Here is a 27,334-nt window from a genome sequence, read left to right on the forward strand (position 1 = left end):
CTAAAAGGTGTGTGTTATATCTAATGTACTATTTACTAAAAGGGTCAATAGAAAAATGACTCGCACAGATATCGCATCCATTGCATACGTATCTCATCTGAATATGAGAATCAGAGTCTTCGTAGCTCGGCTACCTATGGGTGAAAGAGATGAGTGTGCTCGCTAAGACGTCGCGTCTTATGCCTACGTATCTCATCGGGAATGAGAATCAGAGCAAAACGTAGTTCAGCTAACTACGAGAATAAGGGTCTCGATTGCAACTAGGGCAAGAGAAGGGGAAGGTCTCGATCGCAACGAGGGCGAGAGAAAGGATCGCAACGAGGGCGAAAGAAAACAAGGATTAGTTATTAGTTGTTAGTCAAACTCGGCAAGACATCGCATCTTGTGCCTACGTATCTCATCTGAACATGAGAATCAGAGTTGCCGTAGTTCGGCCACATAGGGATTGCCATTTGAACATGGCACCTACACACAAAAAGGTGGCAAACATGGAGCCCGACTGCCAATCACTGGACTTACATCAGCATCCGAACCAAAACACACGCAAAAGGGCAAACGTGGAGCCCGACTGCCAATCACTGGACTTACATCAGCATCCGAACCCAACAAACCCACACTGGAACCCGAATGCCACTCGATGGACTTACATCAACTTCCAAGCACACAACAACCAAACAAGTTAATAGGGAGTCGGGAACTCGAGCCTATAACTGTCAAGCACACACAAAAAGAAAAAGGAAAGGTGCCCGGAGTGGTCTCGCACGACCACCTGCCTACATACCTCGTCTGGAACAAGGATCAGGGCGATGTAGTTCCCCTACACAGGGGTTGCCATCTGAATATGGACTTAGAAAAGGAGGACACCAGTTGTGTCAAAAGAGAGTGGGCAATGTGTTCACGTCCTAGCAGTAGGTGTCGCAGCTCGCTGAATCGAGTCTTAAGCAGTTACCTCTTTGCGATAGGACAGACCACATGCCACAAGATCGGAGACGCTCGGAAAGGTCTAGAAGTGGGGAAGCTCTGCCCTAGAGTTGTCATGCAATATGTACTTAAGTGTTTAGGATTTACAAATGGGAATATCTACCTAATGTTAGCATGCAAAGGAATATGGGAATCCTACCTATGTTATCATACAAAGGGTTCTATCTAATGGGTGCTACCTAATCGGAACAAGAATCGACGAATGGAGCAAGGAGAAGTGTTAGGGATAAGGGTAGATGGCGATGCATGAAGCAATCGACTTACAAGGTTGATGGCGATGCATAAAGCAATCGGCTTACAAAAGGAGGATGAATACGTGCTGGTTCTGTTAGGTTTTGAAAAATGATTACTCGACGTTGGATCGAGGTTTTGATCTTGTTTTGAAATGGTTATCGAATGTTCATTTTATTTCTTGTATTAACAGATGAATAGAGAATGAAAAGATAAATATTATACATTTCATGGGAGAGGGATACATTTGTTATGAATGGGGATTGACATGACAATCAAGCAATATAAATATATGCCTCATACACCATACAAGTAGGCAACAGTTAATCAAACAAGTAAGATATGAACAAGTATATAATCAAATCAAATAATCAAAGAATGAAATAATGAAGCATTAAACAATGTATGAGTGTAAGTGCGAAGGAACCGGCTCATTGTAAGGAAGCCCAAGAGTAAGCTATGTGAGGTCGACGACGATGCTTAAAAGGCAATCGACTTACGAGGGTGTAAAAAATGGGCTCGATATTAAATCGAGAAAGTATGATTTTTATAGTTTGAAAAAATGGTTTTTGAATTAAAATACAACAACTTTACATTATTAACAAAATGAACATATAAGTGTAATAAAGGCATAAAAATAAAAAGAAACTAAAATGCTAAAAGAAAAAATAATATAGCTAAAAGAAATAAAATGCCCAAAAAAAAGGTCACACATGAGTGTTGAACCCACCCCACTCAAGACTATGATACTACACTTCTCCACCAGACCACTCATGACTAGTTATTATTTTGATGCTAGATTGGATAAATAAACTAAAATGAATGAAAAATCAGAATTAAAATAAAAAACTAATAAAAAAAAAGAAAACTGTTGGACTAACCTAATTAAACCCAGCCGCTTGGCTGTTGGGTTTAAGAGGCCGGTGAGTTGGGAATAGTAAAAAAAAATCATTGTTAAACACCAACGTTAATGTCTACTGGAAACACTAAATGGTCACCTAAAGGGATTTAAAGGGTCTGTCTTATAATCCTTAATTAAAAGATCAAAAGATAGTAATAATAATAATAAAAAAAACGCAGAATCTCAAATCTCAAACCCAGAATCTCATCGTCCTCGTTCTCCCAATCTGCTTCACAAAGAAACACTCTCAATCGCTCTTATTCTCTCAGTCTCGCTCTCTCTCAACTCTCAACATCCCCGTCGCTCTCCCTCAACTCTCAGCGTCTCACTAAGAACCAAACTACAACAGAGATTGAAAATCCCAAACGGAAACTCACCTTCGGTGGTTTGGCAACTCAGGTAACGATCAAATCTTCCGTCGCTTCTTTCAAATGCTGGTTTTCTTTTATCTTCGGATTAAGTTTTTGATTTGCTTTCAAGTTTTCAATTCCGCCTCTCTATTAGGGTTTTTTTGTTTTTTCTCTCTGATTCGCTTTCTTCCCTTTTATATTTGCAGATTAGGGTTTTTAATTTGGTTTCCTTGTGTTCAAAAGAGGTGTCACTACGAAATACTTTTTTGGTGTTCAGACTCGGATTGCCCTGTTTATGCTAGATTCGAAAAGGAATCTGAACCTACGTACTTTCTTGCTCTGTTTTGACTTCAGGCCAATTTGGGATATTTGAGTTTTAACTGTCTTGCTGTTTTGCTTTTACTGCAGTGAATTTCTTGTAACCTGGAGGTTGTGGATGAGGTTGAGGCTCAAGGTGACCCGCTGGTATTGATCTTGGCTTGCTTCATGTCGCAGAACTACTCTGTTTGACTTTAATTTGGAATAGTTTGGTAGGCTGACATGATATGTCCAATTGTGGATTTCGCATTACAGGAGGTTCATGGAGCAATGGTGAGGACAGTGCAGGCTTTGAACTCTGTTCGAATAATCTTCTGGATAAGATTGTCAGTGGCAGTGTCGACGGATGCTGTTGCTTCATCAAGTACAAGTATTTTTGACTGCTTCAATAGAGCTCGGCCAAGAGAAGCAAGTTGCCGCTGTCCTACACTCCAATTGTCTCCACTTTCTATAACTGGTGTGTCAAGCTTTCGTCCTTTGTCGCGGATGATCTCGCCAAGTTGAGACTTATCTAGTGCCTCCCAAATGTCTTTATCTGAGTGCTCCTCAAGAGGATCAAGATTGCCTCGAATGGTCCCTTCAAACAAGGTCGGGTCCTGTGGTATGATACTGAGATGACTTCGGAGGTCATGAAGACCGATGTGTAAAATATTGATGTTGTCTATGTGGATACTTCCTTCTGCAGGTTCAACCAGTCGAAACAATGCTTGAATCAATGTAGATTTGCCACTGCCGGTGCGTCCAACTATTCCTATATTCTTCCCACCAGGAAATATGCATGATACTCCATGAAGCACCAAAGGAAGATTTTATTTGTAACGGACCTTCAAATCAACTATTTCAATTGTCCCATTTTCAGGCCATAAGGATGAAGGGCGGGAATCTTCAATAACTGTCGGTGCTTCACTAGGAATTTGGCTGTACTGATAAATTCTTTCAATTATTTTGTTTTCAAGTTTGCAAAAGCTAAGTACCCAACGGGATAACCGCGCATTTAAATTCAGACCATATGTTACAGCAAGTCCAGCCATGCTAGGGTCAATACTTCCATGGGGAAAGCTAACAAGCAATAGCATGCAGAAAGAAAATACACAGGTGGACAGGAGCTCCATACGAAGGCAGAGCCACTCAATAGCAGCAAGACTGTAGAAGAAAGGTCGTGCAAAACAATCAAGAAGGTAGAGGTTCCGCTTCATGAACCTTTTTCTTGTCCGAAACCCCTGATTGTGGATGCTATTGGTTTAGACATGATGCTGCTGTTATCACTGTGGTTAATATTGTGCAGGAAATTGAAGATCAAGTGGTTGCAAGGAAACAAAACAGGTTGCTTGAACCAGCCCAGGCAGAGAGGGCACTTGGGTGAAATGAAGCATTTTGGGCTTGTTGTACATACTACCGAGAATGAAAACAAATCATCCTCACTACCATTGTCAAGGCTAATGAGGTGGTGGATTCACTTGTGCAAGTCTTATGAGGAATTTTGGGCTTTGAGCGACCCGGTACACAAACTAGCTACCACCAACCTGCCGCGACTGGAAACGGCAAATACATACCACACAAAACCTTGCAACAAAACTGGTGGCAATCGGAACTTCAAATCTGGTGAGTTTTCTCGACTTCGATTCTGCTCTTCATTTTTTTATGTATGTGTGCGCAAATCGAACCGGATGGTACAAGTTGAGCGTGAAACATTGATGGATGATTGTTTGCTGCAGGTTTACTTAGAGATGAATATGCCAGAGATCTATTCAAGTGATTGCTTTCTTATCCTGCTTAAATCCTGTGATATGTAACATGTGGGGGCAGCTTTGGCGTGCTGCTCTAGGTGGTGGAGTTGGAAAGAGCATCGAAAGCAAAGACCACCGTTGTGATTGTAGATAGTGAGCTGTCCTTCTAATCCCACGGCTGCACCTGAGACAAGGGGCTTTCCTAGTATCACGCAGCCGTCACTGACCAAATATCGAGTGGGAGCATTATCTGTTGCATCCATTATTATATCGTATTTGCTGAAAATTTCCGGAGCATTGGAATTCTGCAAAGCTTCTTCATGTTCCACAACTTCAAGGGATGAATTGATCGAGCGACAAGCAGCAGCAACGGATTCGACTTTTAGCTGACCAGTATATGCTTCCGTGTGCATACTCTTAATCCCACCTTGCTTTATATACTGCAGTTTTTTTCTTTGGCAGGGTGTTGGTTTTCTATCAAAGAAGATTGAAAGGCTCCATGATGTACTGTAGTTTTCTTTGGAGTTGACTAGGAATTGTAGATTGTGGGTTTTATGTATTTTTTTATTGGAAACCTTGTGTATGGATGCAATCGGGCTAAATGAAAATATGAATGGTGTGATTGAATATTATAGTTGAAAGATCTGAGCCATAGAACATTTTCAGAGCAGACTCAATAATCATGTTATCCCATACATGATGAAGATTTGTTTTCCTCCTGTACCAACGAACTGTTATCGAGTTTCCACCTAGGTCTCCGGTAAAACCAACATGTAGGGGCTGATGTACATCCCCAACAAAATGTGACAAGAACAAAAGTGCCTCTGTCAAATTATAGTTAAATTTAGATGAAGCATCCGCATAAGCTAATTTTAATTGCATCGTATAATTGTGAATTGCTCCAGTAACACACCTATGCTTCCGTCCATAAGAATCATGACAATCTCTGCAGTATTGATAATTACACAAGAAATCAGGTGTAATAGCATAATGCAAAGCACTACTCCAATGATAATGGAAGCGAATTTCATCAGGCCAAGAGCAAAGTGCAGCAAGATCGCCATGAGCAGAATCTGGAAGCAGTTGTTTCACTGCAAAAAGAGCATTTTCACTAAGATACTCCTGTGTAATTTTACAAACCACATAGTGTCCCTCTCTTCCCCAACCAAGAACTGTTGGTATCAAACCACATAGTGTCCCTCTTTTCCCCAACCAAGAACTGTTGGTATCATTAACAGAACTAAGAGTGCTATCAATCGATCATCACTACCGATAGACATAGAAGAAATCATCGAGATTGTGTTTCCATAAATATTACACGGTTCATAGGAGTACCATTCTTTTCATTCTCCAAATTTAGAAGAAAATATCCCTAAATTTTATTCTTCAATTTTAAACTTACTTGTTTTTCTAGATGAATGACTTCGTAGAAATCATTAAACGTGAAGTGGTCATGAAGAGAAATGCAAATGACTGATTTGATGGGAAAAAAATTTCAGAGTCAAAATCGGGGTATGACACAACCCAATCAACCACGGGGTAGAAAAAATAAATCCTGCTCTGCTGAGGAGAACAAACACTCTGATAGAGAGAAAGCAACAACTCTACTGGCAACTGCATTGGGGAGAGTGATAACAATTCTGCTAGCGACTGTGCTAAGGAGACAAATGATGTCTGATGACGTCGACTCACTGGGGAAAGTGACGGGGCACCAGGATGGCAAACCATCAACCGCCGAATCTTCCACAAGGAAAGCACCCATGCTGGGGAAAACTGCTGCTGGAGAAAACTGAGTCTTCAATAACACTCTGCTTGCGATCATACTGGGGAACAACCCCACCAACAACTCTGCTTGAGGAACCACCCCAACAGCAAACTGGAGAAATAAGGATACACCCATGCCAGGAATGTGAACAAATGCCTTACCTGTTGGGAATCATACCACCCTCGGGAGAGCGCTGAGACATTCTTAGGTATCCTTTCAACCTTGTGAATATTCACTTTATTTAAAACAACAATTTTGAAAAATTAGATTTGTTTAAAACAATGATATTTTATCAATTAAAACATGCAAAACATTTGTTGAATTGAAACAAATAAGAGTGCAAATAATTGGATAAAAAGCTCAAACTTATTTGATGGAATGGTAGCCTGCAAATGGCAAGACTCCATAGATCTGTACAAATTTGAAATCAGTGATATATATTGGAAGAGGGCTACATTGAACATAATGATCCTTTCTCTACCAATTTGAATCTCTATGTATTCGAAGCTTTAGTTGACGACGAATCGAGAATCCTCTGACGAACAGACAGCTGGTGAACAGAAAGTCTTGTCAGGATGCAGTTACTTGCCAAATCCCTAATTTTTGCCTAGATTGCCCCAGGGTGAGGTACTCAATCTAGCGGGATGCAAATATTCTTTTTTTTTCAAGTCTCTAACTTTTGCCTGGATCACCCTTGCGGGTTCTCCACCGAGACGCTTATTTTTGCCTAAGCCGCCCTTTCGGGTTTTCAACTTAGCGAGCTATTCTGTTTTTCATTTGCATATACTCTCTTTTTTTTTAGGCAAAGTATTTCTTGACTGCATCTGAATTCACAGGACGAGCGAAATCCTCCCCATCCATTGTTGTAAGCATCAAAGCTCCGCCTGAAAAGGCTCTCTTAACAGCATATGGACCCTCGTAGTTTGGAGTCCACTTGCCCCTGGAATCGGGCACGAAAGACAAGACTTTCTTGAGCACGAGGTCACCTTCTCGGAACACACGAGGCTTGACCTTCTTATCGAATGCTTTCTTCATTCTCTGCTGATATAACTGACCATGACACATGGCAGTTAATCGCTTCTCTTCAATCAAATTCAGTTGGTCGTAACGACTCTGAATCCATTCAGCATCAGTCAACTTGGCTTCCATCAAGACTCTCATTGATGGGATCTCCACCTCTACTGGGAGAACAGCTTCCATGCCGTAAACAAGAGAGAAAGGGGTTGCCCCTGTTGAAGTGCGTACAGATGTACGATATCCATGCAAAGCAAATGGCAACATCTCATGCCAATCTTTGTACGTAACAACCAACTTCTGGATAATCTTCTTGATGTTCTTATTAGCAGCTTCAATAGCCCCATTCATCTTAGGTCTGTAAGGAGAGGAATTATGGTGTGCAATCTTGAATTCAGCGTACAATTCTTCCATCATCTTATTATTCAGATTAGATCCATTATCAGTAATGATCCTCTCTGGCACACCATAACGGCAAATCAGCTGGTTCTTGATAAACTTCACAACCACCTGTCTGGTCACATTCGCATACGAAGCGGCTTCAACCCATTTGGTGAAGTAGTCAATTGCTACGAGAATAAACCGGTGTCCGTTGGACGCTTTCGGCTCAATCATGCCGATCATGTCAATTCCCCACATAGAGAAAGGCCATGGTGATGAAATCACATTCAACAGTGTCGGAGGAATATGAATCTTATCCGCATAAATCTGACACTTGTGGCATTTCTTCACATATTTGCAGCAGTCAGACTCCATTGTCAACCAATAGTAGCCTGCTCTCAACATCTTCTTAGCCATGGCATGCCCATTGGAATGAGTACCAAATGAACCCTCATGGATCTCAGTCATCAATAGGTTTGCTTCGTGTCTATCCACGCATCTGAGCAAAACCATATCGAAATTTCTCTTATACAGCACTTCACCACTGAGGTAGAAACTGCCTGACAACCTTCTCAAAGTTTTCCTATCTTTCACAGATTCCCCAGGCGGGTAGACCTGGTTCTGGAGGAAATTCTTGATATCAAAATACCAAGGCTTGTCATCATTCACTTCTTCAATTGCAAATATGTGAGCTGGTCTATCCAAGCGCATCACAGTAATATTGGGCACTTCATTCCAATACTTCACAACAATCATGGAAGCAAGCGTAGCAAGAGCATCTGCCATCCGATTATCCTCTCGAGGAATATGATGAAAGTCAACTTCTGTAAAGAAAGTTGAAATCCTTCTTGCATAATCTCTGTACGGAATGAGACCAGGTTGATTCGTCTCCCATTCACCCTTGATCTGATTAACAACTAGGGCCGAATCACCATACACATCAAGATGTTTGATTCTCAAATCAATACATTCTTCAAGTCCCATAATACAGGCTTCGTACTCTGCCATATTATTCGTGCATTTGAAAGTTAGCCTTGCTGTAAACGGAATATGAGTACCATGAGGAGTAATGATTACTGCCCCAATTCCATTTCCATACTGATTTACAGCGCCGTCAAACACCATCGTCCATCTGGAACCAGGTTCTGGACCTTCATCAAGTGTAGGCTCATCACAATCTTTCATTTTCAAATACAGAATTTCCTCATTAGGGAAGTCATACTGAACAGACTGATGATCTTCAATCGGCTGGTGTGCTAGATGTTCAGCCAAGATACTACCTTTGATAGCTTTCTGAGCTCGATACTCAATATCATACTCAGACAACAACATCTGCCAACGGGCAATCCTCCCAGTTAAAGCAGGCTTCTCAAAGATATACTTGATTAGATCCATTCTGGATATCAACCAAGTTGTATGATTTATCATGTACTGGCGCAACCGCTTAGCAGCCCAAGCCAAAGCACAGCATGTCTTCTCAAGCATAGAGTACCGAGACTCACAATCAGTAAACTTCTTACTGAGGTAGTATATAGCAAATTCTTTCTTCCTTGATTCATCTTGTTGACCGAGTACACAACCCATCGAGTCTTCAAGAACAGTCAAATACATAATCAGAGGTCTTCCTTCCACAGGCGGAGACAAGATCGGAGGTTCAGACAGATACTCCTTGATACTGTCGAAAGCTTTCTGGCAATCCTCGGTCCAGTCATGAGACTGATCTTTCCGAAGGAGCTTGAATATCGGCGCACATGTGGCAGTCATGTGGGATATAAATCTGGAAATATAGTTCAAGCGGCCAAGAAAACCTCGGACTTGCTTCTCAGTTTTGGGTGCGGGCATCTCTTGTATTGCTTTGACCTTTGCAGGATCGACTTCAATACCTCTCTCGCTTACCACAAAACCCAACAACTTGCCGGAACGGACTCCAAATGTACATTTGTTCGGATTCAGGCGAAGTCTAAACTTCCTCAAACGCTGAAAAAGCTTCAACAAATGTTCAACATGCTCAACTTCCGTTCGGGACTTAGCAACCATATCATCAACATAGACCTCTATCTCCTTGTGCATCATATCATGAAACAAGGTAGTCATAGCTCTTTGATACGTGGCTCCGGCGTTCTTCAAACCGAAGGGCATCACTCGATAACAGAATGTTCCCCAAGGTGTGATGAATGTTGTCTTCTCCATATCTTCGGGTGCCATCTTGATTTGATTATATCCGGAAAATCCGTCCATAAAGGAAAAGACTTTGAATTTAGCCGTATTATCTACCAACATATCAATGTGTGGCAGAGGAAAATCATCTTTCGGACTAGCTTTATTCAAATCTCTGTAATCAACGCACATACGGACTTTTCCGTCCTTCTTAGGAACAGGCACAATATTGGCCACCCATTGAGGATATGTAGAAGTCACCAGAAACCCCGCATCAATTTGCTTCTGAACTTCCTCTTTGATCTTCACTGCCATATCTGGATGAGTTCTTCTGAGCTTCTGCTTTACAGGCACGCACTCAGGCTTTAAAGGCAGGAAATGTTACACAATATCTGTATCTAGACCCGGCATGTCTTCATATGACCAAGCAAAGATATCTGAATATTCTCGTAGCAAACTGATCAAATCTCTCTTGACAGACTCTTCAAGAAGTGCCCCAATCTTTACCATGCGAACACAATCCTCAGACCCCAAGTTGACTGTTTCCAGATCTTCAAGGTGTGGCTGAATGATCTTCTTCTCGTGCTCAAGGAGACGGGTGATCTCATCAGGAATTTCTTCAACATCATCTTCCTCTGCCTCGAATACAGGGGATTCAAAGTTGGGAGATGGCGTTGGATCATTATGTTCAATGGGTTTTAAGATTAACCTGCATAATGATTTGGGTTAATGAAAAACTTTAGCATTTAAACAAGCAAACCATTATGCAGATGAAAAGATTGTTTTTATTCTTGTTGTTATGGTTTTTTTGTGATCACTGATTTCATGCAAAAGCAAAAAGTGAAAACAAATGGAAGAACAAATGTTTAACAATGCATTAACTGAATGAAAACATCATTGTATATATGCTTTGCCAACAATGTCATCACTTCTCCTTTTGGCATGGGAGAAGGGTTTTAAACAAAGTGAACAATTACTCTGATCTATGGATGACTGTAGGAACATCTACAGCGACCCAATTGTGGCAGACACCACCAGGAATAACGAAGTTGTTCACACCCTCTGCATCCTCTTCCAAGATAGCAGCAGCTTCCTCTTCAGGTTGATCATCATGGATGAATCCTCCACTCTTGAACAAACCTAGCTCATTATATGCCCCAGAACAGTAGCCAATGCCAGCCCGGGACTTATTGTCTTCCAGCTCAATCACCTTCCCTAAACCAGCAACTGCACCACACTCAATGGCCAGTTTTGCATCATGGTAGGAAGCAAATGACGGAGACTTCTTCTCAATTGGTTCATCAATAGATAAAGCTTGGAACGGAGTTCCAACTTCATCCTCTACGTCAATGTATGAGAAAGAAGACAAGTGGCTAACCAAGAGAGCCTTTTCTCCCCCTACCACAACCAGTTTCTTATTTTTAACAAATTTCAGCTTTTGGTGTAGGGTGGATGTCACGGCGCCAGCCTCGTGAATCCATGGTCTGCCAAGGAGACAGCTATATGACGGGTGGATATCCATTACCTGGAAGGTAACCTGGAAATCACTTGGTCCAATTTTGATAGGGAGATCAACTTCCCCAATCACGGTCTTGCGCGACCCATCAAAAGCCTTCACAACGACCCCACTCTGCCTCATAGGAGGACCCTGGTATGACAATCTAGAGAGTGTGGATTTTGGCAATACATTTAATGATGATCCAGTGTCCACCAGCACGTTGGACATAGCATCAGATTTGCAGTTCATGGAGATATGTAAAGCCATGTTGTGGTCTCTTCCCTCCTCAGGGAGATCAGCGTCACTAAAACTCAAAGTGTTGCAAGCAGTGATGTTTGCAACTAAACTGTCAAATTGTTCAACGGTGACGTCGTGATCAACATACGCCAAATCCAATACTTTCTGCAGAGCCTCCCTATGGGGTTCTGAATGCAACAGCAAGGATAATATGGAGATTTTGGATGGCGTTTGTAGAAGCTGGTCTATAACATTGTACTCACTCTTTTTGATGAGCTTCAACATCTCATCAGATTCTTCATTCGCAATGCCACTCGGGCCAACTGAAGAAGTGGGAGTCTTTTGTACGGAGGAGGGTCTGGCAACATCAAGTGCCGGATTCTGAATATTAACAGCTGTCCCCACAGGACGTTCAACAGATTCAGAAGCAACAGGAGCCTTAGCAGGTGCAGAGAAAACACGACCACTCCGGGTCAATCCGCTTACATCAGCAATGTTGGTTACAGACGTTGAAGGCAAAGACACTTCCACCCCATCTTGCACATCAACAGGGTTATATCTGAACGGCACAGCTCGGTCAGAAGAATAAGGCACGGGGCCTGCAGGTTTAATCACCAAGGAGGGAGAAGCCTTCGGCTTGCTGCTATCATAGCGAATAACAACAGGCTCGGGTAACTTGAACACGGGGGATATAACATTAACCTCTGGTTCGTCCTCATCGACATTGCGATTCTGCAGAATCTCAATGGTTCCTTCGTCTAATAACTCTTGCAATTCTCTGCGGACCTGGTTGCAACCCAAGCGGTTCACCGAGCAAATGCGGCACTTGTCGTGATCATGCTCCATGTAGCTGTATTGACACAGCAAACGATGTAATTCCACCAACGACTGTCGAATATGACTTACATATTTGACCTTATATTTCCCAGGGCATCCCTGGACCATGTTCACAGATTCCCCATGCGAAGGCAATGGGTTCTTAGTGACATTTGGGCCTGAATCTTCAAAGCTCAGAATCCCACATCTCATAAGGTCTTGAACCTTAGTCTTGAGTGGATAACAATTTTCAATATTATGGCCCGGAGCTCCGGAGTGATACACACAATGCTGATCTGGTTTATACCACCATTGTGGATTTGCAGGAATAGTAGGAGGATCCCTGGGAGTAACCAATTTCCTTTCCAACAAGGAAGGATATAGCTCTGCATATGTCATCGGAATCGGATCGAAGCTGATCTTCTTCCTATCATAATTCAAGTTGGCCTGATTGGTTGTGCTTCCACGAGGCTGGTAAGCCTGTTGCTGTGGAAGCTGCTGTTGCTGATATTGAGGCTGTTGATATTACTGTTGCTGATATTGCTGATGCTGCTGAGCATTATCTTTGAAAACGGGTGCTATATGAGCCACCTGATGCTGATGACCGGCACGACGTGCGGTTTTCCTCTGAACAGGAGGTTTCCTTGGTTTGCCATGGGATTGCACAACATGTGCTTCCCCATCCTTCTTCTTAGCAAATGCTCCATACCGCTTGCTAGAAGAGCCTCCATCCTTCGCCAAACGTCCTTCACGGACACCTTCTTCCAACCTCATCCCCATATTCACCATCTCGGTGAAATCAGAGGGAGCACTAGCGACCATCCGCTCGTAATAAAAAGAACTAAGAGTCTTCAAAAAGATCTTAGTCATCTCTTTCTCCTCCAACGGTGGAGTAATCTGAGCTGCCAGCTCTCGCCACCTCTGGGCGTACTCCTTGAAAGTCTCCTTATCTTTCTGCGACATGGACCTGAGTTGATCTCGGTCAGGCGCCATATCGACGTTATATTTGTACTGCTTGACGAAGGCTTCGCCAAGGTCATTGAAGGAACGGATATTGACACTATCCAAACTCATGTACCATCTGAGCGCAGCACCCGATAAACTGTCTTGAAAATAATGAATCAGGAGCTGATCATTATCAGTCTGGGTTGACATCTTCCTGGCGTACATGACCAGGTGAGCAAGCGGACAGGTGTTCCCTTTGTATTTTTCAAAGTCAGGAACTTTGAACTTGATCCGTATCTTCACACCGGGAACAAGGCACAACTCGGCAGCAGACTTGCCGAACAAATCTTTACCTCTAAGAGTCTTCAATTCCTTCCTCAGCTCAAGGAATTGGTCATTCATGGCGTCCATCTTTTCATTAACATCCGGACCCTCAGACGGCTCGGAATGATAGATGGTGTCGTCTACCCTGGGCATGGTATGCACGACAGGAGGAGCAGCAACAGGGACCGGGCTAGATGCCGGCATGTGAGCAAAAGTTGGAGCAGGGATATCAGGCATGAAACCTGAAGGCATACCCCAAGGGAACCCGGCTGGCATTGCATTGGGCACAAAATGAGCACTGGCAGCAGGCGCAGTCGAAGCTACAATCTCTGAAATCACCGTCCTCTGGACAGGAGGTGCAGGCGGTTGAGCAGGTTGATTCTGAGCAGCAAGGAGTTGCTCCATCAAAGCGCCAAGTCTGGCGACCTCTTCTTTCAACTCACGGTTCTCTTGTTCTAGCTGATCCATTACTCTTGTAGAATTGGCTCGAGTATAATACCGGTGAGTCAGCTTGTCTTCAAAATAAATGAAGAACACAGAGTTAGGACAAGAAGACCGGAAACAAGGTACCTGCTTATGCGAATGATGCATGAAATGCTTGTGCAGATGCTTTTGTTTTATTTTCAAGGAACCCTTAGGGCATTATTTGCAATTTTTGAATATTTAAAGCATTTTTAATTCCATATGGAAAACATCTCATTCAATATATTTTGCAAAGAAGTACAGCATTTTTGATCATTACAAAGAGAAAAAGAAAACAACATCCTATGGATCCCTAGAAGCTCGGGATGCTGGAAGACGAGAAGTACACAGCTTCTTGATCTCTCTCTCATAGGCTGCTTCCATATCTGCTTTCTCCTTTGCAAGTCGATCATACTTCCTATTCCAGAACTTGGAAGATTGAGGAAGTAGAGAAGTCCAGGTGTCGTTCGGGTCATCGATCACCTGATGCTCAAGGAAGTCAATCAGAGCATCTTTCTCCTTAATCTGCTGCATCAATTCCTCTCTTTCACGGATCCAAGCACGTGAAAGGTCTTCCTCTCTCAACTCCTCTACACGTTGGGTAGGGAGGGTTGAAGGCCCAGCCACATCCAACGGTGTAGGTCTCGGATAGTCATATGGCATCAAGTACACGACAACTCTCTGTCTGACCCAAGAGGTATAAGGCTCCAAAGCAATGCAATTCTTTGGACCTAGCTCATTCCTACTCTTTTTGCAGATCTTGCGCCAAGCGCGGACGAATCTGGCTTTCAAGCCTTGGGGATCTTTACCCTCCAAAAAGAATACACCTTCTAACAGAATGTTATGAGGTTTATCCTTTAGGGGGAACCCAAGCTGACGACGTGCTAATATGGGGTTGTAGCTGATCCCACCACATGTACCAAGAAGAGGCACATTAGGGAATTCACCACAATAGTCAATGATCTGAACGGTATCATACACGCGATCATACCAAGAGATATCATCATTAGTGAGAGACATGAGCCTCTGAGACCACCGTAGACATCCCTTGTTCTCCTTAAAAGCAACTGTCTGCGGCAAGTGCGAAATAAACCACTTGTACAGCAAAGGTAGACAGCAGACGATAACTCCACCACCCTTCGCATTCCTCAGGTGCAAAGAGACGTATGCATCACCCAACAAAGTCGGAACAGGATTAAGAACTGAGAAGATCCTAATAGCATTCATGTCCACAAATTTGTCAAAGTTGGGGAACAACACTAAACCATAGATGAGCAATACAAACAAAGCCTCAAAGGCATCCTCACTCCTGGCCTTCCCATAAAAGGTAGCTTGAGCGATGAGGAACTCGGAAGGAAAACCCTGAATTCCGCCTTTGGTAGTCAGATTAGCTTTAATCAAATCTTCATCTATGTGCAACAAGCTTGCAATCTCTCGAGCAGTCGGAATACTCTCTAAGCCACTGAACGACACCTGATCCAGAATAGGAATCCCAATAAGATGAGAATACTCCTCCAAGGTAGGTAGCAACTGGAAGTCCGGGAAAGAGAAGCAGTGATACAGCGGATCATAAAACTGAGCCAGAGTACTCATCAAACCCTCATCAACCAGAGTAGTCAACAGAGGCAGAAGCTTCCCATAACGAGCTTTGAAACCCAAGGGATCTAATACATAAGATGTCAGATTCCTTAACTCTTTCACATCAGGTTGTCTAAAGCTGTACTTCTTTGTATGCCTTTTCGGTCTTTCCATGTCTGAAAGTTTTGCAAATAAACCCTTTAAGTTCCTTGAAAATTTTCTCTTTTTTTTCTGATGACATGGAATGCAGATGAATGCATGAATGCATGAATGCAACAATCACACTCAAGGATCAAGCAAAGCACACCAGACAAAGGTCATGGGAAGGCTCAAAGTATCCCTAATATCAATCATCCATTTTGGTGGATTTAGGTTTTCACCTTATCGACACCCAAGTTCCATTGATATTAACGGTACATGAACCGGCTCTGACATCCTTAATATCAATCATCCATTTTGGCGGATTATGGTTTACACCTTATCAACGCCCAAGTTCCATTGATATTAAGGTTGTCTGAACGACTCAACCATGAATCACGGGTTTGCTGAGAGTCACGAGCATGGAGTTTCGGTTAAGAACCACCCAAAGGGAGTGTACTAGGGTTTAAACCGGCCAGACATGTTCTATCAGAGGTTCCCATAATCATCGTTCCATCTTTCGGATATTATCAGAGGAACGAATACTCGTATTCCAAAAATATTCTCAAGAGAAACTCTTATGAGTGTAGTATCGCGTAACAATCGCATCAGATCTTACATCTGAACGACCTCCGCACTACGTCCTAAAAATAGGCCGAGATGGGTTTGGTAAACTAAGGTCCTTGGCTTCTAAGGCACATGATTGAAAGAATAATGCCTAACCACAAATAACTTGTGTGACATTATTAATCCAACATGACCTCCACCAAGTGAATGGACTCGCAAGTCAACTGGCTAAGGAATACTCCACACCAGTCAACAAGACTATGCCATTCTCCTATCCTATAGTGCACTCGAGTTCGGGTATAGAACTCATCTCACAGAGATCACCAAAGCAAACAGCAATTGTATATCAAGCAATTCAAACATTACAATCAATACAGTTATCCCAAATTGTACAAAAATATGTCATATAACAAATAACAATATATCACACAACAAGGGTGAAAAGTAGGCAATACCACCAAGGATCCACTATCCCCAGCAGAGTCGCCACTTTTCTGTAGCGGTGTATTCGTCGCTATATGATTTATTGATTAAACCATAAGCAAAGTATACAAAGAAATCGAGTCGCCACCGCACTTTTATTTATCCAAAGGACTGGCTAAAAAGCGAACAAAAGCCTAAGGAGTTTTACACATAGAAAACTAATGAAAAGATCAGAGAGTTTGGGTAAGGGGTAAATTACGCAATGGGAAGGTGTTAGGCACCCATCACGTCCTAGGTACTCCTAAGGAACCCTTTTCACACTTGTTGAATGAAAAATGTTTATTTGTTTATGACATATGGTGCAAACATGAATGGGATGATGAGAAAAGAATGTACAAGTTTATTATTTTTTGTTTGAACGGATGAACCCGTTGCCTACGTACCTTCCATGAAAGGTAAGGATCAAAACGCCGTAGTTCGGCTAAAAGATTTCCAAATTATCAGTGGGTTCAATTTTAAAACAAGAGCACTAAGGCTTTTCATTCTCAACGGGAGAAAACTCAACCAATACCAACAATCCACCATGTAAGGATAGCTTTAACATACTAATGAGGGGTTAACCCTATAATAAGTATGGAAGACTTACAATCAACTCACTAAGGATGCGGTGAGATTTACATCAACCACTATAAGAATTGAAACCTATGGCTAATGTATGAAAACATATTAACAATGGACAAAGCCACAAAACAATTGAATGGATGGAGTTAATTGATTATGAGTATTCACAAAGTATGGTCAAAGTATGATTATCATTGATTCAAAAAGAAGTATTAACGAAAGTGAAGTTTGAAAAGTCAAGGACTTAAGGTCCAAGTTTCTAATTTGGAAGAGGTGAGAATGTTTGCACAACATGTATATACAAGTTTGAAAAGTCAACAAGTGAAAAGGGGTTTTGAAACAAAGGTGGATGATGGAGTGTAAAACTTCCTAGGAGTTCACCTCTTGAAATCATATAGAAGATGATTCAAGTGTGTCCTTAGGAATAGAGCAACAAAGCAATGCAAATGAAAGATAAGGTGATACCGGATGCCATCAATGGGCTTACTCCAATCTCACAAACAAAAGCGGATACCGGATACCAATAAATGGATTTACACTGATCTCCTGAAACAAAACAATGATACCGGATGCCAATAAATGGTCTTACTCCAATCTCACAAACAAGACAAAATATGGATGTCAGATGCCAATAAATGGTCTTACTCTAATCTCCTCAAAGCAAAAGAAAATAGGGATGTCAGACGCCAATCTATCTGGACTTATTCCAACCTCCACAAGATGATCATAGGAATACAAATGCCAACAACATGGACTTATAATTGCATCCTCACATAGCAAACACAAATGAAAAGAGGGATATCAGATGCCAATCTATCTGGGCTTACTCTGGTCTCCAACATATGATCATAGGAGTACAAATGCCAACAACATGGACTTATAGTTGCATCCTCACATACAACAAACAAACAGAAGCACAAGGCAAGGAGGATATGAGTGACCAATGAAATGGTCTTACACTCTATCCCTTCCAAATCATGGGAGCAATGGCCAAAGAACATGGTCTTACAACTGTCCTCAATGGGCAAACACAAATGTGTCACAAAGATATGCAATGATGATCATGCACTAATGAATAATCAATGATGACAAATGCACAAAAGCATGCAAGCAAGCATGTACATATGAATCAAGCAAATAATCAAACAAGGTCATTTATCACACACTATAACCAAGCAATCAGGCTCAAACAAAGGGTTTGACTTTAAAGTCAACTGGAATGGGGTAAATGGTGCTCTTAACCTTGACATTGAGAGCCAAGGTGAAGCAGATGAAAGGATATGAGGGGTGTACCTCATCACTCTTATCTCTGGTCAGAGAGAGTATTGAATATCAGAAGGTGTGGGAGTTCAGAAAGGGGGAACTCTCTCCACAAGTTAATGACTCTATAGATCTTGGGCTTTTACTCACTATGCATCAACACAAGTAGTGTGAGCAAGGTGAGAGACTCACAGAATAGTAGGAGATATGTTACATATCTCTTTTGTCTACCAATTGCCTTATTAAAAGGACTTCACCTGCTTGGGGACAAAAAATAAACACACAAAGACATTGCCTCTTAAGGAGGACTTCAGACAGGTGCCTGGCTAAATAACAAGCCAGGTCTTCCAGACTACATGGAGACAAGAGAGTCTACCTCAATGCAAATGCTATCAAGCAAAGCAATGCAAGTTCTCAAAGAACTATTAGCAACTATGGTACCTGAAATCAATCAAATACAATCAGTATACCAATCACAAAGTCAAAACAGACAACATAAGAACCAACAGTTAACACAATTATTCACATGTGCAAAGCACAAAGCTCAAAGCTCAAAGCAAGTGAGCTAAACATCCTACAAAACAAACAAGTTAGTTCATCTCAATCAAATAAACCAACATCAATCAACTTGAATTGATCTCCTTAAAGCATTTGCTTCTTAACCTGAAAAGTCAAACTCAAACATGAGATGTAAGACCACTAGGACAAGCCTAGGGTCAAAAGGAGGTGAAAAATTCAAAACAACAAGTGAAAATTGATCAAAACCAAGATTAATCAAACAAGAACAAAGTCTAATTGGTCTCATGTCAAAACTATACACCAAATCCATTTCATACACATAACATGTCAAACTATGCATTTTGGAATCACATTGGAGCAAACAGAATGATCATACTCCAACCAATATCCAAACAGCTCAATAAATTCCATAAAAATTCAAGCTTAAACAGAACACATTCAATGAGCAACATATCAAATTTCATTGCATTTGGACAAGGGGAAGTAAGGAAATTAAAATCATGAAGTCATGGTATACAAATACAAGCTCAAACAAGGTATCAAATGGAATATCAACTTCAATCAAGTATAAAACAGTGAGGACAAATGATAAATGGATGAGACCAAAGCCATGATATACTTCAACATGTTAGGAAGCAATGTATAAAATTTCAAGCTCATGTGATAAGGCACAAGGATTTCACAAAACATGGAAGTTCAGCACTCAACAAGAGTTCACAAATGACCAAACAGCAAAGGAAAATATCAAACAAATGGAAAATGTATCTAAAACTTCCAGGAAAATTCACTTGTATTCTCAACATTTATAAGATCCATCATGCAAAAATCCAGCTCAATTGGCATAGCACAAGTATGGAAATTAAAATCAAGAACATGAATAAAGCATAGTGTGACATACATTGTCACACTCATGAAGATCACATCATATCTCCTAATCCAGAAATGCAAAATTATCAAACCATATACCAAAATCACCAGGAATGAGTCTAGATCATGCATATAAAATTTCATGCATTTTGGAGCAAGCATCATTATTTCATGGATGAAATGGCAAACCATATGCAAGAAACATACATGAACAAAGACACTAGACCAAAATAAAAACCATCCATGCACAACTTTTATTATCATGCTCATAAAAAACTAGATGAAAAATGGAGATGGATGCAAAAATTCCCAATCAATTTGGATCATCCATGAATTATTTATGATTTTTTGAAGTTTGATCTAAAGATGAAATAAACATTTAAGAATTAAAATGAAATTAAAGGCGCGGATGGCAATTTGGTAATTATGGAGATCACTTAATGAAACGCTGAGTTTCATTAAGCGACTTGGCAACGTGTGAATGGACGGCGAAGGCGGTAAACACTAATTCAAACATGAAGCATAGCAAAATAGATCAAAATGAGGCCTGGACACGAGTTTGGACGCGTTCTTCACATCTTCATGCTGTTCATCAAGCTTATGAACAAAACTTCATGGAAATGCACAAACTATATATGGATCGGTTCATCTTTCAACAAGGATCAATAATATCACACTGATTTCTTCCAGAATTCAACATAGAAAAAGATTCGATCCAAGAAAGTTTTGATGTCCAAACTTCAAATCAAGATTTCTACATGAATACTTGATGGATTTACATGATTCGAATTGCATTCTACTTTATGTTGTACGATCTACCTAAGCCACATGTCAATTTCAAGAATCGAAGGAGTTGAATTCTTACCTTATGATGAAGCTACTGCGGAATCCGTGTGAATTTGGCTTGGAATTGTCAAAACAGATCGCCTATTATGTTGTAGAAGATGAATGCCAGTGATTGTTCAGCTCAGAAATGATTGATGAAGGAGAAATCTCAAAATGCCATTGATGCTCAAGGTTGCAACAATTAGGATTCTGCACGATTCTTCCAATGATAGCTTCAAACAGATCTTCAAATCCACCTGCAGATGAAGATTACTACAAGAACCAGCACAAATGATGAAGAATTTTGATGAATCAAAGTGAAAAAGTGTGAGTGAAAATTGAGAGAATTGAGAGAATTTGGATTTTGATCTGAGATTGTGAATGTGGATCTGAACTTTCTGTTACAATTAAGCTCTTATAGTCTTGTTAATCCAATGCCTTAATCATGATTAGCACAAATTGGAAGTGATTAGCAAGTTGCACATGTTATGCATTTTGGCCAAATTGCCCTTTTGCACTTAGAACCAATGGAACAGTTAATTCTCCTTTGAAGCAAGTCACAAATCATGTTTAGAAGTGAATTGAATTGGTTTGGTATGAAAATCCCATGTATTTTTGAAAATCACTATTTTCCCCACCAAATTTTAAATGGTTCACTTGAAAAATGACCTTTTTATGTGATGGTTTTTAATAAAATGTGATGATGGATTTGGATAGTACACATCAAATGTGGTTTGCTCAAAAAAGAATCACCCAATTTGGCCTTATGGTTTGAAAGTTATGCCACTTTGAATTTCAACATTTTCTGAAAATGATTTGATCATAACTTGCCAACCACATATGGGAAATGAGTGTTCTTGGACTTTTTGGAAAGGTGAGAGCAAGATCTTCAACTTTCATGTTGGACAAAATTTCATTTGAAGCATTCTTGGACATGAAATTTTGAGGAGAAGAACTTTCCATTTTTGGCAGGTGAAAATTACAGGTCATTTCTATTTTTGGAAACTTTTTGTCTGACCTCCAATTGTTCAATGATGGCCTTTGAAATGTCAAATGAAGCTTATATGGACATGAATGAGACCTTTCCAACCATCTCACACCTTCCAATCCCTGATTAAATGCACAGTTGACCACAGTTGACTTTGCTAGGGTTTTGGTTGACTGAGCCATGTACTGATGAATTTCAAACCTCTTTCTCTTGAGATCTTGATACCAAATGATATCACAACTTATATGAACTCTTGATGAATGATCATGGCGCCCAAATTCTTCGAGAATGGTCACCATCCATTGCTCAATGGCTGATTTGACTGTTTGACCTAGTTGTTGCTTCATCTGCAAGTAACAAGGTTAGATGACAATATTTTTGTACTTTTGGTTAGTAAACAAAGGAAAAGCAATGATATACAAATGCAATACATGTTTGGTGATCAAGAACCACTCTCACAAGACAACCCACCCACTAGGAGGCAAACAAAGGTGCACCATGATCCTTGAGGCAATGAATGATATGTTATGATGCCATGAGGGATCTTAGGGACAAAATTGGGGTCTTACAGATGCCCCTATTTAAGGTCATTCTAGCCGGAGAAGTGAATTTTAGAAATCTTCATATCGCCGCGGTAGAATGGGCTTAAATAACAGTAATGAGACAAATTTTGGTCCCTAAGAGGCCTCATGTTGGGGAAAACAAAACTGACAAATCATGCGCAAGACACGACTCTGATTAGGGGAATAACAGAAATCAGACTGGAGACCTCACTGGGGAAGTAAAAGGACTCAGACTGGGAAAAGAACATTTCCAAAGGATATATACGTCCATTGGAAAGACACAAGCTGACTCGCGAAATGCATGTACTGGGGAAAACGCCAATACAGCAAAACAAATAGAAACACCACTCCGCTGGGGAAATCTAGAAAAGGCCTTCCAGGGGAAGCCAAAGGATGAGATGTTACCGGTATAAGGGTAACAAACTCAGGAAGAATGAACATCCAAGACCGGTATAAGGGTGGGAGATATCAATCAACCAACATCTGAGAAATACCTAAAAAGGTACATAAACTCAGGGAAATCTGACTCCACAGGGGACCAAAGTCATAATAGGGAGCAGAAAGGAAGGAACACCAGGGATACCGTGGTATATAATAGGTGACCGACCGAAACGTGAATTGGTATATATGCCAAAACACTCATCATCCGAAAGGAGGGCTAAAAAAAAAGCAAATCGACTTACAGGATGGACATTCGAATCCACTACGGGAAAACGAACCTTACTCAAACTTGGGACACAAACCCAAAGAGTGTATGAGATATAATATCCATTACCGGCAGACCGTGGATAGAATACTCGCATGAGATATATTATCTATTACCGTCAGAACGTAGATAATAAACTCGCATGGTAAGAAACACCAGAGATACCAAGGTATATAATAGGTGATCTACCGAAAACGTGAATTGGTATATATGCCAAAACACTCATCATCCAAAACACAAACTGGTTAAAGGATGGATATTCGATTCTACAAAGAATACGAATCTTGCTCAGTTGGGGAAAATCAACAAAGGATTCCAACTAAAGAGCGCATGAGACATATTATTCATTACCGGCAGACCGTGAATAATATACTCGAAAGGAAAAGGCACCAGGGATACCGAAGTATATAATAGGTGACTAACCAAAAAGAGAGACAATCGATACCAAGCATCCGGGTAAACGACAGACAACTCAAAGGATAAATTGCAAGCATCCGGCAATTATCCAACAACAAAGAACATTCGACTCCGCAGAGGGAAACAACGAATCTTACTCGACCAGGGAAACACAAAAGGCTTCAACTGAAGAGTGCATGAGACATATTATCCATTACCGTCAGAACGTGGATAACATACTCGCATGGAAGATTATCCACAACCGGTTACTGGGTTAACAAAGGATAAATCGACCGAAAATAAAGGCATCGGGATACCAAACTAGGTATATAAAGATGACCGATCAAAGGAAGCAACAATCATTACCAAGCAAACGGGTAAATGAAAGAAGACCCGCTGAGGATAAATTGCAAGCATCCGGCAATTATCCGCAGGGACTAGCTGGGGATGCATTGATAAACAATCAATGATGCGGGGAACAAATCACTAGCAAACGGTGAAAAGACCCACTGGCGACTTCAAAAGGAATAACATTGCAAGCATACGGCAATGATCCAGAAGATTTGCTGGGGATACAAGTGCTTACTCAAGAGCAACTACCCAGAAGAAAGTAGGAATATCAACATCGAACAACGAATGAAGATAACCACAACGAGCAACCATCATCGGTTAGGATGAACAACAAGGTCAATTCTGCAAAAGGGAGAAATTAGGGTTTATAACTACCGAATATGGGGTAGAATACCACAAACTCAGGCTGAGGAAACAAGAGGTTAACACTACCGACTACTGGGTAGAACCAAAGACTCAGCTGGGATAAAATTGCAAGCATCCGGCAATTATCCACCTGCTCCACAAGGCACGAACTCCACTAGGGAGAACAAAACCACAACATGGGATTTACAACTACCGAATACGGGGTAGAAGACCACAAACTCAACTGGGGATAAAAATCGCCACAGGGAGATACCAACTCTGTTAGGGATGAAACCACAACCACAGAAAATTCACCAACAACCAGAACGGACCACAAAGGGTTACCTCTGCTAGGGGAAAAGGGATAGGACTTACAACTACCGAATACGGGGTAGTAGCCATACTCTGGTGGGGATATCCACAAATTCACGTGGGGATGAAAGAAATCACAAATCCGCACGGGAAACAAAATAGGGTTTATAACAAACCACAAACTCTTGCCGAGGAATAAAAGGTATATAACCATCAATTCCATCAAAAGGGCAAGTAAAATAGGACTTACAACTACCGGTATAAGGGTAGAGGCCCGAAAACTCCGCTGGGGAACAACCCACTGGGAAGCACAAGACAGTTGACAAAACGCCCATTCGGGAATATTCCGAAAAGACAGACTGAATCAAAATACGTCCTATGAGGATATAACTCAATAGGAAAATCCATCCCAATATATTTGTTGGGAAGAAACGGAAGAAACCGTCATCCACGAGGAAGTATCTCAGTGGGGAACTGCAGAAGGAAAGACAGACGCTTTCGGCTTACGGGGCTGACTCTATATTGAGAGATTTTAAACACCCATATAGGACAACTTATAAGACCCCAATAGGAACCACACCTTTTAAGCTAGTTTATGGAAAATCATGTCATTTGCCGGTAGAATTAGAACATAAAGCATATTGGGCCATTAAGACCCTTAATCTCAATTATACTACCACAAGCGAAAAAAGAATATTAGATATCCACGAACTAGAAGAACTTAGACTAGATGCATATGAGAATGCCTGAATCTATAAAGAAAGAACTAAAAAATGGCATGACAATCGCATATCAAGGAAAGAGTTTAAGGAAGGCGACAAAGTACTTCTGTTTAACTTCCACCTCAGACTCTTTCCCCGGAAAACTTTGTTCTAGGTGGTTCGGTCGCTTCAAAATTACCAATATCTTTCCAAATGAAGCAATATAGATAAAGGGAAAAACGAGCGAACCATTCATAGTAAATGACCAACGTTTGAAACATTACCACAACATTGATAACAATGATTTCATTGCAAATCTAAAGCTTGTGGAGCTTCACGCTCATTCAAAAGAATAACACCTATCCTATTTCTGTCGAGCTTACGACAATAAACAAAGCGCTTGGTGGGAGACAACCCATACTCTATCTTTAACTATTTAATTTAATTATCTAAATATCTGATTATTACTATTGCTTATTTTTCATTCTTTCTTTCTTTCTTATTTCTCATAAAGTCAATCAGTATCTTTCTTTATTATTGACCATTACTAACTTAATGTTGTTATCTACTTGATTTTATCTAGCTACTGACCATCACAATGTAACAAATATATTACATAGATATAGTCTTCAGAGGCAGAGCTCAAAGGAGACGTTTTAAGGCTCTAGCTCAGAGAGAAATGGCACTAGCTTTATACCCAGATGGATGCACAATGGCCAAATTAGGTATAAGAGGCAGTGTTATCTTCCTAATTAACCAACTAGGATGGGACACCTTCGCCATCAAACGAAAATTTAGTTCCTACAGTAGGTTGACTTTAGAATTCCTAAGCTCCCCAGTGTACCTGCCAAACCATGGTATGGGATTTAACAAAGGCCTCATCACCTTTAGGTTGTTTAATAATGACTACCGCTACACCCATAGAGAAATGACTGAACTCCTAGAATGCCCTAATGGTCCTGATACCTTTACTTACCCAGGAAGACAGGCTTGTAGACCATCAATTAGATCTCTTTTGGGGTAGCATCACAGAAAACGACCATCCCGAGTCGGACCTTATGCATTCAGAGAACATCCATAACCATACCATTCGTTACTTTCATAAGATCCTAGCTCACACCTTATTTGGAAAGGAACAGAATAGAACATTCGTGTCCAAAGACGAACTATTTATAATGTATTGTGCATCACATGCCCGATCTGTTAACGCCGCTAAATTCATGATAGCTAATTTATACCATATAGCACAGGAAGACAATGGACTAATCTTAGTGGGAGGCTTAGTGACCATGATAGCAAATGCCATCGGATTCAGACAACCACTTATCAGGCTCAACCCTTTAGGTGGAATACGACCAATGAATATCGACTTTTGCTTCAACACCAATATCATTAAGAATCTAGGTCCGGATGTGTTTTAATTCCTAATTAACAGCCAAGTAGTACACCTGTTCACCCTGCTAGATCATAAGACGAATGTACATGACAGGAACAACTGACTCTATGATTTGGATGGACCACCAGATGCACCACCTTCTCCTCCAGAGACACCCCAAATCTATGACCACTATGACAATTATCTCTCTGACGCTGAATCACACACCCTAGTTATACCTGGTACACCTCTCACCGATCATGTTGCTGCCATCAAAGCTATCCAGACAAACATTGCCAATCTGAGAGGCGAGTTGAGCACCCTGCACGTGGAATTCCACGGCTTTATGGATGTAGTGACAGAGAACCTGAATCACATTTACCAGCACTTCTACTCGTTCGCTCCTCCTACCAGCAGTCACCATAATGGCTAATTTATTGGAATATTACCGATTCACTGACATTTATTTTATTTTCTTATTTGGAATTTTATTGTTATTTGTTTTTACACATTGGGAATTTATTTAATTACTTCATTTCTTTTTATTCCAGTAGACGAATTATATCATCTTTTCCTGTTTACTCCATTCTTTTATTCTTCAATTTTGCGTTTTAATTTCATTTTACTATATTATGTTTATTATTCCTACCTATATATTATGTTGGATCTCTTATAACTAGTTATTAAACCAT

The 27,334-nt window shown here is 40.9% G+C and overlaps 1 protein-coding gene and 1 pseudogene across 1 annotated transcript; both read right to left on the reverse strand.

Moving 5' to 3' along the window:
- Positions 1–3,041: 3,041 nt before the first annotated feature.
- On the reverse strand, positions 3,042–3,981 carry LOC127102508 (ABC transporter C family member 5-like; annotated as a pseudogene).
- A 1,124-nt stretch (positions 3,982–5,105) lies between these two features.
- Positions 5,106–27,066, reverse strand: LOC127102509 (endonuclease 4-like). The gene is made up of 2 exons (XM_051039874.1): positions 26,882–27,066; positions 5,106–5,727 (listed from the first exon to the last, which is right to left on the reverse strand). The coding sequence occupies exons 1-2, from the start codon at positions 27,064–27,066 to the stop codon at positions 5,106–5,108; spliced, it is 807 nt and encodes a 268-aa protein (XP_050895831.1).
- Between the last annotated feature and the right edge of the window lie 268 nt (positions 27,067–27,334).

The sequence above is a fragment of the Lathyrus oleraceus genome, chromosome 7 (assembly GCF_024323335.1).
Source record: "Lathyrus oleraceus cultivar Zhongwan6 chromosome 7, CAAS_Psat_ZW6_1.0, whole genome shotgun sequence".
Lineage (NCBI taxonomy): Eukaryota > Viridiplantae > Streptophyta > Magnoliopsida > Fabales > Fabaceae > Lathyrus > Lathyrus oleraceus.

Excerpts from the sequence above, each read along its gene's own strand:
- LOC127102509 (XM_051039874.1), bottom strand. The coding sequence starts at position 27,066 with ATGGTGACTGCTGGTAGGAGGAGCGAACGAGTAGAAGTGCTGGTAAAT. Across the intron at positions 5,728-26,881 it reads ATCGGTGAGAGGTGTACCAG|TTCTTGGTTGGGGAAAAGAG; the intron begins GTATAACTAGGG and ends TGATACCAACAG.